The sequence below is a fragment of the Lycium barbarum genome, chromosome 3 (assembly GCF_019175385.1).
Source record: "Lycium barbarum isolate Lr01 chromosome 3, ASM1917538v2, whole genome shotgun sequence".
NCBI lineage: Eukaryota > Viridiplantae > Streptophyta > Magnoliopsida > Solanales > Solanaceae > Lycium > Lycium barbarum.
In genome coordinates this window covers 143350433-143365018 of record NC_083339.1, presented here as the reverse complement: position 1 = coordinate 143365018, position 14586 = coordinate 143350433, and the positions used below count along the sequence as shown (strand labels likewise).

Sequence of the window (14586 nt, the reverse complement as noted above, 5' to 3'; positions counted from 1 at the left end):
ATTGGTAACTTTACCTATCAAGACTTAGGCATATGAAAAGAAATCACCTTGTGTTTTTTGCTCCTCTTGGGATTTCGAACCAAAGACCTCGTGGTTTTCCTCTCACTTCATTGGCTGTGCTAAGAGTCATTAGCTTATTGATGACGTGAAAGTGTTAATGCAACCGAGAGTGTTCATGGAAAATTTCAATGAAAAAGAAGATTGCATATATAGCAAATTGCCAGAAGATCGAATATATGGCAAATTGCCTTAGTATCGCATACATGTGAAATAGTTTTGGAGAGTAAAGATAACAAGAAAGTGAAGTTTTGATTTACAGGAAGGAGTGTGAAAATTCACCAAAGATATTATACCTTGATATCCTCAACCAGATGGACCCTATTATTGGTAAATGTTGTTTCCAACATTTTGTAGAAGTACACCTTCTGATGAATTGATCGACCCTTCATCGGATGAATGAATGAACATGTTAAGCAATAAGTACATACTGTTTGTTCCAATATGTCCATTTGACACCCCTATTCATACATGATCAGTCGATGGTGATATTTATTCTTTACTATGCTAGAGAGACAGAGAAGGGAACCCTTCAGTCCAAGAAAAGGCGGCGAAAAACCGAGCTCAGCTCCTGCATCATTGGAGCAAAAACATGTCCCAGGATCTTATTCATCTAATGACATGCTCATGAGCCAATGATTTCAGCAGCAAAGATCAGTCCCAATAACCCACCTTGGCTTGGACAGAACAGCTTCCTTCTCTCCTCTGCTTTGTGATGTAGCATGTCGGAGGAGCCTATTCTATATATAGTCTCCTCCCGTCTCAAATTATGTGGTATTGTTTGACTAAACACGGACTCTTTAAGAGAAAAAAGTAAGAAGCAGTGCTTTCACATGTTTCATAATTCTTGCATTATTTTGAGGGGTACCTTCCGTGTCTTCACTTCATATATCAGTAAGTGTGCGTACGCTCTTTGTACTCTTTAATTAATAAAATGTCTCCTTATATTTATATCAAGAACACTACTGACGGCGAACTTAATGATGTAGAATTTACTTTGCTAAGATTATTTCGAATCTTTATGCTTTGCGACAAGGTATTAGACACCTAGCAGCCTTTTTTAAAGCAACCCATTTTGCTATTAAAGACTAAGCGAATGCCAATTAACGATGAATGTCAGTGCCTTCATGGTCCTCACCTACAAGGCTATAAAATATTACTCCCTCCGTCTCAAGACAGTTTTCGTGCTTTTCATTTACAAGTTCTTAAAAAAGCATTAATAAGGGTAGTATTTTGACTATGTTACCCTCTTAAAATATTGCACCATGTTATCTCTGCTCAATAATTATTTATTATATAATTCGTGCCAACTCCATCAATGATGTACGCCCTCTTAAGTATTGTAATCAATGCAAAGGGTAAAATGGAAAAAAAATTACTTAATTTTATCTTGATTTTTTAAAATGACAAATATTTTGAGACGGAAGGAGTAAAAGATAGTAGCAAAATTTGACTTAATTGGCTGTGTGCCTGAGAATTTTGTATTCTGTAAAATACACCAGGACACTTATAAGTTCTAACATCTTATTCACTTTTCCGTTTATCACAAAAGCTTAAGTGAAATTTATTTTAGTTTTGATGCCAAGAAATTCGTCTTGTATAATTAATTAAACCAGCAATGTATAACTACTAAGAGGCGTAATTATATTGGTTTGCATCGGATACTTCTAGAATAGAAGCCGTATTCAGCTTATCAATACTTTCATTTGGGGGAAGTGATTTATACACAATTAATTTTGTTTTAAGTAACTTTACCATCAACCAAAGTCTGTTAAATTGTCATTGCATTCTTTTACTACTTTTAAGGATAACAATGGCCACCAATTTTATTCACTTACATAACTATAAAACTTCAAACATATTATTGTACCAAAAAACCTACAAAGAAATTATAATAGTACAAAATAATACTATAAATTTAGTGCACGAATTCGATTCCAGACATTGATTCAATTAAATATCCATATCTTCTCTTGATTTTGTATAAAAACCACACTAATAAATTGATCTAAAGCTAAATGGAATGGGCTATATAATTCTCGCCATGATTCTAGTGGAAGAAGTTGATGACCCGACATGCCTCACTTTTTCAAGGTTAGATGTAGTTTCTCATTTTGTTTATAAGGATTAATTAGTAGATCAAACGTTCTTACTTCCTACTTCTTTTATTTTCGTTTTAGCTTAAACTAGTTTTCGTACGCGCGGGGTATCAAATGAAATTAATCATAAAAAATTATCATATCCAGTTTATATCATTATTATAATTATTATTATAACAAATGTAATTACTTAAAACTGTCATTCTTGTGGAGAATTGGAGATAGTTTAGTTTCTCTTTATAAGTCAATTTTTAATACTCCTACACGTGAAAAATTTATTAAAGGATGTCAAAATATTCTTTAACATGCTTTAAATATATATAAAAAAAATGAATTAAGGAGCTAAGTTATGCTCCATATAATATTTCATCTTGGGAGCTAATCTCTAATGAGTGAGTAGGATCAATTACGAGTATTTTATGAAAAATATTGTAACTTTTTTTGTCTCCCGAAAAGTGGGTAGGAGGCGCTCCACATTGAAATTTTATGTCTTAGGAGTACTCATCGCCTACAATATTAAAGAACAATATCATTACAAAATCAATTAAAATAGTAAAGACGCCTTCTGCTCTAACATATCTGATATGTTTTTACTTCTTTTAAGAAAGAAAACAGTCAACATATTCAAGCGGATCTTGACATTGACGCTCTAATTTCTGACGTCTAAGCAGATGAAACGTTAAATTTATCCATACCTTGAATCGAGATATGTGGTGAAAACTCCAAAAAAAGACTTTTTGCCCATCTATTAAAGTTTATCCAATGTCTTCATATGATAATTATTGATCGTTTTAATAACCATATTGTTTTCTGAAACTGAAGTAACATATTTTGGGGAAGAGAAAAACAAAGAGAAAAAAGAATATTCGGAGAATATTACGGTAGGAAATCAATCCGTGATCTGTATTGATGTATGAAAGTCATTATATACAAAGTAGGTATCTCACTAGCAGCATAATACTAGGCTAAATTATAGGACCTAATTACTATACATAAGGAAGAGAATATTTACAATATTTACGTAGACTTATTACATAGTCTATCACACCCCCGCAGTCGAAGCGGGAGGTTGTCGTACGCTTAGACTGTCCCTGAAATCATCAAAGAGCACGCGCGGAAGACCTTTAGTGAAGATGTCTGCGATCTGGTAACGGGACGGGACGTGAAGAACACGGACTTCTCCACGGGCAACTTTCTCACGTACGAAATGTATCTCCATCTCAATATGTTTAGTGTGTTGGTGCTGAACTGGGTTACCTGATAGGTATATGGCACTAACATTATCACAATAAATCAATGTAGCTGTCCGGATGGGACAACAGAGCTCCAACAGAAGGTTGCGAAACCAACAGGACTCAGAGACGACATTAGAGACGCCACGGTATTCGGCCTCGGCACTGGACTTAGACATAGTAGGTTGCCGTTTCGATGACCATGAGAGAAGATTATCGCCAAGGAAAACACAGTAACCGGATGTGGATCGGCGAGTGCCGGACAACCACCCCAATCTGCATCTGTATAAGAAACCAGAGAGGCAATGGAGGATTTGTACAGATGGAGACCAAACTCAATAGTACCTTGAATGTATCGGATTATGCGTTTAAGAGCATGCATATGTGCAACCTTTGGATCATGCATGTGAAGGCATACTTGCTGAACCGCATAGGAGATATCTGGTCTTGTGAATGTAAGGTACTGCAACGCGCCAGCCAACTTGCGATATTGTGTGGGATCATCACAAGAAGGTCCGGTCGTGGCACCAAGTTTAGCTTTGGTGTCGACCGGTGTCTGACTCGGCTTATAGACAGTCATGCCCGCACGCTCTATAATATCTGCTGCATAATTTTTCTGAGAGAGAAACATGCCGTGTGAAGTCCGGGTAACAGCAATACCCAGAAAATAACTTAAAGGACCCAAATCCTTCATAGCAAATTCGACACTAAGCAGAGACATGATGGATTTTCTGAGGGCGTCTGAAGAAGCTGTGAGAATAATATCATCAACATATAGCAGAATGTAAGCAGTGTCAGAACCTCGACAATAAATAAAGAGAGAATGATCAGATCGGCTATGTGAAAAACCAATAGTAGAGACATAGTCTGCAAAGTGTTGGAACCATGCACGGGGAGCTTGCTTAAGTCCGTACAGCGATTTCTTCAAAAGACAGACATGATGAGGATGCTTTGGATCCTTAAACCCAATAGGCTGATGCATATAAACAGTCTCATTAAGATTACCATGTAAGAAGGCATTCTTGACGTCCAACTGATGAATGGGCCAAGAGTGTGCGAGTGGAATGCTCAAGACAGCGCGAATAGTAGCCGGTTTGACAACCGGACTGAAAGTCTCGTCGCAGTCAACTCCAACTTGTTGAGACCTGCCATCACAGACAAGACGGGTTTTGTGCCTCTCAAAAGAACCATCAGATTTCTTTTTATGACGAAAAATCTACATAGAACGAATCAAATTCACATCAATGGGACGTGGAACCAACTCCCACATCGTATTTTTAATTAGAGCATTATATTCATCAACCATGGCAGTTTTCCAATTGTGGTCATTTAAAGCAGTTATAGGATTTCGTGGGATAGGCGAGATGGTGGCAGTGTTTAAGTTAAATGGTTGTTTGGGCTTGAAAATCCCATGTTGGCTTCTAGTGACCATGCGGGTGGGCTGCTGGGCAGGCACGGGTGGGGCAGTGGGGAGAGGCTACTGGGCAATGGCCGTGCGGGTGGACTGCTGGGCAGTGGGGGGCGGGCTGCTGAGCAGTCACGGGTGGAGCAGGAGGGGGGAGGAGTTGCTGGGCAGGGGGGGGGTCGGGTTGTACCGAGGGAACGACGGGTGGAGTAGGCTGCGACAGAAAATGCAGGGTGTATGGAGAAATCCCATGGTCCAAAAAATCATAAGAAGTTTGGGTTGGGGAGTGCAACTTTGAGAAGGGAAATTGAGTTTCCTCAAAGATGACATGCCTTGATATGATGATTTTGTTGGTGGATAAATCATAACATTTATATCCTCTATGATTCAACGGATAGCCCAAAAATACACACGGGGTGGATCTTGCTTGCAACTTATGAATAGTTGTAGATGGGAAAAGTGGATAGCATAGACACCCAAAAACCCGGAGATGAGAATAGGAGGGGGTTCGTTGATAGAGAACTTGCGTTGGTGATTTATACCCAAGGACTTTAGTGGGAAGGACATTAAGGAGGTATGTGGCCATTTGGAGAGTATGATGCCAAAAGGAGGGGGGCATGGAGAAGTGGACAAGAAGAGTGCACATTATGTTGTTACTGGATTTAATTTTTCTTTCCGCTTTGCCGTTTTGAGGGGAGGTATGGGGGCAAGAAAATCAGAAATTTAAACCATTGGAGGCGCAAAAAAATTGAAAATGCCCATTGGCGAACTCCCGCCCATTGTCACATTGAATGTTTTTAATGTCTCTTTCGAATTGAGTCCGTATTAATGCCTTAAAAAATAGAAAAGTGGAATAGACTTGGGACTTGTTAGAAATTGGAAAAGTCCAAAGAAAATTACTATAATCATCAAGAAAGAAAACATAATAGCGGTGCCCATTAGAACTTAAAACAGGGCATGTCCATAAATCACTATGAATGATATCAAATGGCATAATAGTAGATGACAATGAATCATAAAATGGCAATTTAACATGTTTTCCCAAAGGACAAGAGGTACAAAAAGAAGTTCAGGCCCTATTACATTCAATTAAGGCATTACTACGAAGAGAACTAAGGATAGCATTTCCCGGATGGCCGAGTCGGGAATGCCACAAGCTAGGTGATGCGGCAATGAAAGTGGATGGTGGAGTGGTCCGTTTTGTGGCAGTGGTAGGATACAATTCCCCGGTGCTCTCACATCTCATTAGGCGGCTCCCCGTCGATAAATCCTTCACAGAAAACCCAAAAGGATCAAACTCAACAGAAACATTATTGTCCTTAGTGAATTTACGTACGAAAATAAGGGTTTTAATGAGTTTTGGAGCATGCAAGACATGTTGGAGACGTAATTGGGGATTAGGTTGTGGTAGAGATGTATGACCATAGCCACAAATTGGAATAGTGCTACCATTACCAACAATGATTCCGGAATTATTGCTCAAATTAAAATAAGACGTGAGAGTACCTGAGTTGGCAGTCATGTGAGAGGTCGCTCCGGTGTCCATGTACCAATTATCATCCGGTTGATGCATGGACAGAGTGTGCATGGCTGCCTCCATGTCTGTTGGAGTGTACCCAGAATACGTCGGACCATGCATGGAATAGGCCTGCTGAGGCCGTGAACCCGCACCGAGAATGCCTCTGCCAGGTCGCGGTGTGGTGGGACGTTGCTGCCACGGTCTGGTCGGATATGGGCAGGGGGCAGTGGCCACTACTGGGGCGGCCAGGCTGGCCAATATTAGCCCCCTGCCGGTGGCTGTCCCGTCGGCCACTGACCGTGGCTGGTCTGTCCGCCGCCGCCGCCAGATTTCCCGCGGTTGGTGTTGTTGTTGTTCCCCTTTCTCTTGTTCCTGTTGGAATTCCTGCCACGATTATTATCACGACGGTTAGTTGAATTAGTGTTGCTGCCAAGTGGTGGGGAGGGAGTATCATTATCAACAAGCAGAGCCGCGGGACTAGAATCGCGGGCACGTTCCTTGGTTGCGCGTCTTCGAGCTTGAGTCTGGAGCACACTTCAGAGAAAGAGGGCAGCACATCCTTCTGCTGGATGGTGGTGACAAAGTGTGCATATGTCTCCGTTAAGTCTGCAAGGAGGCGCAAGACCAGACGTTGGTCGGACACCGGCGACCCCACGTTGGCAAGCTGATCCGCGAGAGACTTGAGCCTATTATAATAGGCCATAACTGAGCCGAAGTCGGCCATTTTTGTGGTGGTGAACTCGGTTTCAAGGTACGCTGCCCTTGAGTGCTTGTTGTCTTGGAAAAGTTGAGCAACTCGATTCCAAGCCTTCTCCGCAACATCATCCGCCACGAGAATAGAGGTAAGAATATCATGGGATACGGTGGTATATATCCATTGAAGGACCGCCGCATCTAGCCGTTTCCAGAGCGGAAGATTAGCCGCCTTCGTTGCGTTGTACGCGGTGAGTTCAGTGGTGTCAGTTGGTGGTATGATGTGCTCAAGTACGGAGTGGACACGGAACTTTGAATAGTGTCGCCCATTCGTGATAATGGCCGGTTTCCATGTCTAGAGTGATTGGGATTAAAGATTCCACATTCGTGACGGTTAAAGCAGAATGGAAATTTTGTTGTCCGCCATTGAAGAGAGAAGAGGGAGGAGAAAGGAGGAGGGGCGGCTACGACTAGGGTTAGGAGAGAGGGAGGTGGACGGCTAAGGTTTTGGATGCTAGGGTTTTTAGGAGAAACATAGTCTGATACCATGTAGGAAATCAATCCGTGATCTGTATTGATGTATGAAAGTCATTATATACAAAGTAGGTATCTCACTAGCAGCATAATACTAGGCTAAATTATAGGACGTAATTACTATACATAAGGAAGAGAATATTTACAATATTTACGTAGACTTATTACATAGTCTATCAATAACAGACATTAAAAAAATCTTGAGTAGGGTAGAATCAGAAGTTGTATGTATTCGAAGTCATTTACCTAGAGGATATAATTGTTTACGAATACCCTGCGGATTGGAAAAGATTCCTGAATGAAGCTAAAGTTGCTAAACCTACAAACCTGAAGATACGTTCGAGGATGTTGTTTGGAAGTCGTGGAAGGAGAAAATGTTGGAGTTTCTAATTGGAACACAAAAACCTTCTAAAGAGAAGTCTCCGGCTGTTTGATGGAAGTTCTTTGTGAAAGGGATTTGTGGTATTTGAGGAGGCAAAATGTGATGTCCTAGTTTCTTTTGTGATCAATTATAGTATGTGATTGAAGCATATAACAGAATTAAAACAAAATAAGCCCAAGCTCAAAATGACAAATAATGTTCGTATTTTAGCAATTTGATAGTTAATTCAAAATTATTGGACATTGCCTAACCTTATGAAGATAGATCAATTATAAACCAGAGTAGGTTGGCTTATATGTTAGATATGCTAACAAATTGATTAAATGAATAGAAAAAAATAATTAGGTAGATGTGATAGACTATCTCAGTAGTGGAAAAATAGAATCTGTCAGAAAGTAATTAGGTTATACTAACGGATGAGAGAGAAATAAATTCATTAACTATTAATATTATAAATAAAAAATTAAAAAATATATATAACAATAACTTTTAAGGCCTAAAAATTTGCTCGGCCTAAACAAAGTGCTTCACTTGTTTGAGGGTTGAGCTTGTCATGTGTATAAGTTATGTCGGGATTAGAATGACTAAATTTTATAATAGATTACTTAGATAATAACAGAGTTATTTAGAGAATATATTTTTATTTCAGTTTCTTGGATTAAAAATAGGATATATAGGATTTATATAAATCGGTACTTGATTTTACACTAGATAAGTTGGTACAAACCTTTATTTTCAATTTTAACCTTAAATGTTTTACTAGCCTGTTTGGCCAAGCTTTTGAGAGGCCAAAAGTGTTTATTTTATTTTATTTTAAAAAAGTCCTTACTTTAAAAAAATTGAGGTGTTTGACCAAGCTTTTGGGCGAAAATAAGTGTTTATGGGGAGTAGAAGAAAATGTTTTTCAAAAGCTAAGAAAATATTTTTTCCCCAAAACCAATTTTGAAAAAAAAAATACACTTAAAAGCGAGTTTAAAAGCTTGGTCAACTATTAATTGCTACTCAAAAGTGCTTTTTAAATTAATTAGTCAAACACAAACTGTTTCTCATCAAAAAATATTTTTCTAAAAGACATCTTTTAAAATAAGTTAATTTTAAAAACTTGGTTAAACAAGCTATAAACGTCCTTTGGGAGAAGACCCTTGAAAAATGGTATCTTGCAATACTACTATAATTCATCCTAAAATTGCTAATTTCGCAATAAAATATTCAACCAAATGCGCCTTTTTTAAAATGAAAAAAAAAAAAAAAAACGAATTATACCGTATAAAAAAGAAAATGTAATGAACATTATTATCTCTCTACTGCAAACAATGGCGACGTTGGACGGCGACGTTTTGATGCTAGAAGCGCCACCGGAATCTGGACCGGCAGTGTGTAGTAGTGCTGAAGTGATAGATGCTTTACCGTACATTGATGAAGATTACGGTCATCCCAACGTTAAAGATGACGTTGACCGTTTGGTTGAAGAGGAGATGCGCCGTAGCTCCAAAAAACCTTCTGATTTCCTCAAAAACTTACCTCCTCTTCGTAAATTCAACTTCCAGGTGAAATTTCTAGGGTTCCGTTTGAAATATTTTATCAATTGCTGTGAGTATTAGCTTTATTGGAGGAAAAAAGTTGCAATTCCTAGGGTTCCATTTGTAATACTCATCAATTGCTATAATTATTGGGATCTTTACACAAATAGCCTGTTATATTAACCTGTTTACTTTTTCTAGCCAGAATACATAGATTTATACACTGATTATACATGGTTTATACACATATTTAGATTATACATATCTGTCGGCTATTTAGGTTAATTCTTCATTATTGGAGGAAAAAAGTTGCTACTTTCTTTTGAATTGTGTTGATTTGATAACTGCTTGCTGAGGCCATGCTTTTTGCTTGTCTAATAAATGAATTGGTTCGAATATCTAGGGTTCCACTTCCATTTGAAATACTCATCAATTGCTATTAGTATTAGCTTTATCGGAGGAAAAGAATTGCTACTTTATCTAGATTTGTGTTGATTTGGTGAATGTTGATGAGGCCATGGTTTTTTGCTAATCTGAATGAATTGGTTTTAGAATCACCCCATGCTTGCGAGGGAATATGAGCGGGTGAGAGCTGGAAAGCCTCCGGTACAGATAGATACTTCACGATATGGACTTGAAGTGCCGCCTGTGAACAAACGCAATGACGAAACTGCATGGAAGCAAGCGCTTCAAAAAGCTCAGCGTTTACTGCAGCATCAAGTGATCAGGTAGACTACTTGTAATCAGTAATGAAACTAGAGGTATTATGTTTGAGAGTGTCCTCTTTTGTAAAGTATATAATCATGGTTCTCAGTTTAAGCTCTTTTTTCTATATGGATTATACAAAAGACCAGTATTTGTCCAATAATTAGTATATATGTGTGTAAAATCTAGTCATGGCGCATGATAGTTGATTCTGGAGACTTGTATACTAGCAGCAGGTCATGTTCTCAGAAGAAATATGAATATTTTGTCACTTTATTGCCAAAGTGTTTTCCTTTTTCTGCTGTAGTTTATCAAGAAAGTTCCTTTTGCATCAAAATGTCCTACCTGTATGCGAGGCATCAAGTACTTTGTTAGTAATCATACATTTAACATATTATGGTTAATTTTCCTCCCTTTTTACTGTGTACTGTAATGCTTGTTGCTTCTGTAACCAAAAGTTAGCCTCGGTATTTTATAGGCTAGAAAATCTGGATCTAATGTCAAAGCATGGTCCTGATGTTTGGAAGCTGTACAATCAACGACTGGAGGCATTTTTAGCCAGGTTCTTTTTCTTTTACAAATTTTATATTTTTCGTGGTACTCTGATATCTCGTCCTTAACAATTTACTGCTGCCGACCCCAACTTGTTTGGGACTAGGGCGTACTTCTCATTGTTCTGCTATTTCATCCTTACTTAAATATTTACTGCTGCTTGCCTACTTCTTTCTTGGTAGATTTTTACATGCTCTTTCTGTTCATTTTGTATGGCGGTGTGTGATTGGACGGCGTCAAAGAAAGAAAATATTGGCACATACGAAAATACCCTTAGAACTTGTTATCCTAAAAATGTCATGGCATTTTGGCTACAAGAACATGTCAATATAAAATGATAAGTTTAAAGTTAAAGAGTTTCCAACTATAGAATGGTGTTAATACTTTTGCATCAAGCAGGGACATGCTCTTTTTTTTTGGATTAAAAAAAAAAGGTGATATGGTCAAACAATTTCCCTTCTCCGCTGCTGGTCCATCTGTGATTCAAAAGGGAGAAGCTGTGTGTCTTTTAATACTCTATACCAGTAAGGAGGAGCTGGGAGGAGTATTTATCACTGTATTTACACATCTGGAACTAGTTCTGTACACTGTACAGTATTAATATCTCTCTTACAAAGAGAGCATGATTCTAGCTCGTGCTTTTTCTCTGGTATTGCTGCATCCCTTCCAGGGCTGAATATCAACTAATTTGCTGCAGAATGCAATCACAAGCTGTTGAACTGAATGAAATGATAGAAACAGTAAACAGGGAAAGGAAATATCATCAGGTATGCGTATCTTCTGTTACTACTGATCTATTTCTGTACTGGCCTACATTGTTCTTATTGTTCTGTTCGTCATTGCATAACAGCAAACTACCGCATATGAGCTCAATGCATTGTCCATGCAATGGAGAGAGCTCTGTCTGAAAAATATTGAAATCCAATCTGCATGTGCGGAACCAGAAGACCACATAGCACAACTGAAGAAGGAGGCTGAAGAGAGGTCTGTTTTGTATTGTGTATCATTTATGTGTTTTCTAGTTTCGATAGGCTAGCTTATAAGATATTAACCTCTTTTATGGCAGGGGCTGGAATTTGGAGGCTAATGTTGAGAATGGCACTATGTTGTATGCAGAATCATGAGGTATTGATTTTGCTGTTATGCTTAGTTTCTATCCATTGGTTGGATTAGTTATCAATGATTTTAGCATGTAGGGGAAAAACAGATAAGAACATAAAATGGCAAAAGTTTGGGAGGTGCAAGGATGAATTAGGTAGAAGGAAATGCAAAATGAATTAGAGGGTTGAAAAGAATGGGAAGTACAATACAGGCAGTGCAGAATAGAAATAAAAAATTACACACTTCTTTTAAGAACCAATTGTGTTTGATGAAAGGAAAGATAAAGAAAAGGAGTGAAGAAGAAAAAGAGATGTTCAACTCTCTAAGCTTTAAAATACTAATTGGCTGAAGTGAAAGAAAAAGTGATAATAGTATACTGTGATCTCCAATTTTCACTTGCCAAAAGAGAAAATGTGATCTTCAATTTTCTTAATTTCCTCAAAAAATGTAACTAGTTTTCCAAAAAGAAATTCCCGTCATTATTCTTCCGTTTCCAAACATGAAAAACAGATTTCCTGGATTTGGGTTTCCTTAGCAAAATTCAGATTCTATACTGGGTCTTATAAATCCTTGTGGAGGAAGACAATTCTATTTGATTGGGTTTGGCTGGGTTTTTTTATGTTGAATCATAAATGGTGTAGGCTATGTTTTCCTGCTTTCTCTTGTCGATTTCAAAGATGTGTGAGAAGTGTCGGAACTAATATTGAAGGGAATATGTAGGTGTAGGTCACGTAATCACGAAGATTTGCTGCTGCTTGACTTAGATGAAGAAGTTAGTCAACGATCCTAAGCCCTTGCTTTAGGTCGGTGTGACAAGGTTTGACTGTGTTTTTTGTTGGAAATATTCTCTGTTGGCCATTGTTTTCCAATCTTGGCGAGGAATGTGTCCAATGTGGAAAAACTCACTCCCTGCTTCTGTATCTCCCAGTTTCTATGTGGACGTGTTCATTTCTTATCATGGTAACAGTTATATTATGAATAGCTAATTTTTGCCAGTCAATGTGATTTTAATACAGTAGTTTTTTCCCCCTTGTATTCCTTTTTTTTAAAAGAAAAAAGGAGACAAAGAAGGCCCTCTCTGTTCCTTGAATCTTTACTACTACTACAAGCTTCGTCATTGCTTTTCTTTGGACTCCCAATATGCTTTCGGGATGTGTACCGCCATTGACAAGAATGAAATGAGACTCCTATGCTGGGAGCATTTCAGGGGTGTATGTCTAACTACATTCTCTGGTTGTTAAAAGTCTCTTAATGGCAAATATGAGAAGATGCTTTGAAAGTTATTTTGCTGAAAGCAAAGTGAGTTCACTTTCTGACCATATATAACTAGGGGTGGTAAAATTAGTTCATGAAAATTTGTCTCGTGAAGTTCTGCTGGTTAATAACCTACTTATTTATTAACTCGGTTCATTTTGACCTTCCCAATTCAGCCCGAATGTTGGGTTGATTTGAGCCCCAATATAAAATCTTTTTTTTAAAAAAAAATGTTTAAATACATAATATATAGCCATGATAAAGGAAAAATATTTCGTTACTTTTGTTTGCTAATTAAACTTATTATAAGAAAATAAATCATTTAATTGCACAGCGTGCCCCTCTGCTGCTCTTTAATTTTGCCCTTCAAATGGGATGGTCTTTAATAATCAAACTTATGTGTCAGGTAATAAGTTCTTTAAGGACACGGAGCATAAATTATGAGGTATTATGATATGAAAATATAAACTTATGCCTCACGAAAAAGTTGTCTATTATGAAGGGTAAAAATTGAAGACCAGCACAAAATAGGGACAAAGTGCAAATGACCCAAATAAATGAGATTGGTAAAACTTGATTTGATTGGGCTACGTCCAATGTCTTAGCTCATAATTACGTATCTCAAGTAACATTTGAGTAGGTTAATGACTCGCCGATTTACTAACTCATCGCACGCGTTCAAATTCTTCCCAATTAGCTCATTTGACACGTAATTGAAATATAGTGACTGTCTTAGAATTTCAAATTCAACCAGTAAAATTCCAAGCTTGATGAAGTTATTAATGCCGTCTCTCCAAAGAGAACGATCACCCCAAGTATGAGCTATTGGATGAAGCGAGAAATGAACGATCATGGATTTTGGTACTTAATGAATAGAATTATTAAAATCAGCGACTCTGATGATTGAAAGTCTTAAGTTTCACCTTATGTTAACGGAAAAAAGGTCTTGAGTTTCACCTTGTCCATTGATACAGCCAAACAACTGCCATTGTTCACTTCTATCTCCATCATAGGCTGGAAATTAGGATTCTTTCATCTGTATCAATTGGAATAATAATAAGAGGCGTATCTAGCATGTCAGATGGGGGTTTAATTGAACCCCTAATTTCGACACGGAGCATAAATTTATGTGTAAAAAATTACTAAAATTGTTATACATAGTAGATATGAACCCATAACTTTAAAAATATAATGAGTTTAATGCTAAGATTCGCAGGATTGAACCCATAGAATTTAAATCTTGGATCCGTTATTGGATCACATCGTAAGATGACCATTACGAACACAACATAAAAAAAAATGAACTAAATTACTGCATTACCGCTGCTAAATTACTATATTGCCAGATTATTGATTGTACCCAAAACATCTTAGTCCTTGTTTTCTCTTCGGCGTTTCACCCTTTTGAGTCCTGTTATAACGGCTTAATCATACTATTTTAGGGCAATCGATGAAGTATGAGCACTAGGCTTGTCCTTATAGATAAAAATTTCTTGGCAAATGTTGAAAGAAATCACGTACATACAACATAAT

General features: G+C 37.7%; 1 protein-coding gene across 1 annotated transcript; it reads left to right on the top strand.

Moving 5' to 3' along the window:
* Positions 1–9183: 9183 nt before the first annotated feature.
* On the top strand, positions 9184–12923 carry LOC132633233 (pre-mRNA-splicing factor SPF27 homolog). Its single transcript, XM_060349507.1, has 7 exons — positions 9184–9468; positions 9994–10169; positions 10625–10708; positions 11396–11465; positions 11549–11682; positions 11765–11823; positions 12520–12923. The coding sequence occupies exons 1-6, from the start codon at positions 9205–9207 to the stop codon at positions 11820–11822; spliced, it is 786 nt and encodes a 261-aa protein (XP_060205490.1). The 5' UTR covers positions 9184–9204; the 3' UTR covers position 11823; positions 12520–12923.
* The last annotated feature ends 1663 nt before the right edge of the window (positions 12924–14586 follow it).

Bases quoted from the DNA above. Each gene is read 5' to 3' on its own strand.
- LOC132633233 (XM_060349507.1), top strand. From the start codon at position 9,205: ATGAACATTATTATCTCTCTACTGCAAACAATGGCGACGTTGGACGGC. The intron at 9,469-9,993 runs GTGAAATTTCTA...AATTGGTTTTAG, and splicing joins TTCGTAAATTCAACTTCCAG to AATCACCCCATGCTTGCGAG. The intron at 11,683-11,764 runs GTCTGTTTTGTA...CTTTTATGGCAG, and splicing joins AAGAAGGAGGCTGAAGAGAG to GGGCTGGAATTTGGAGGCTA.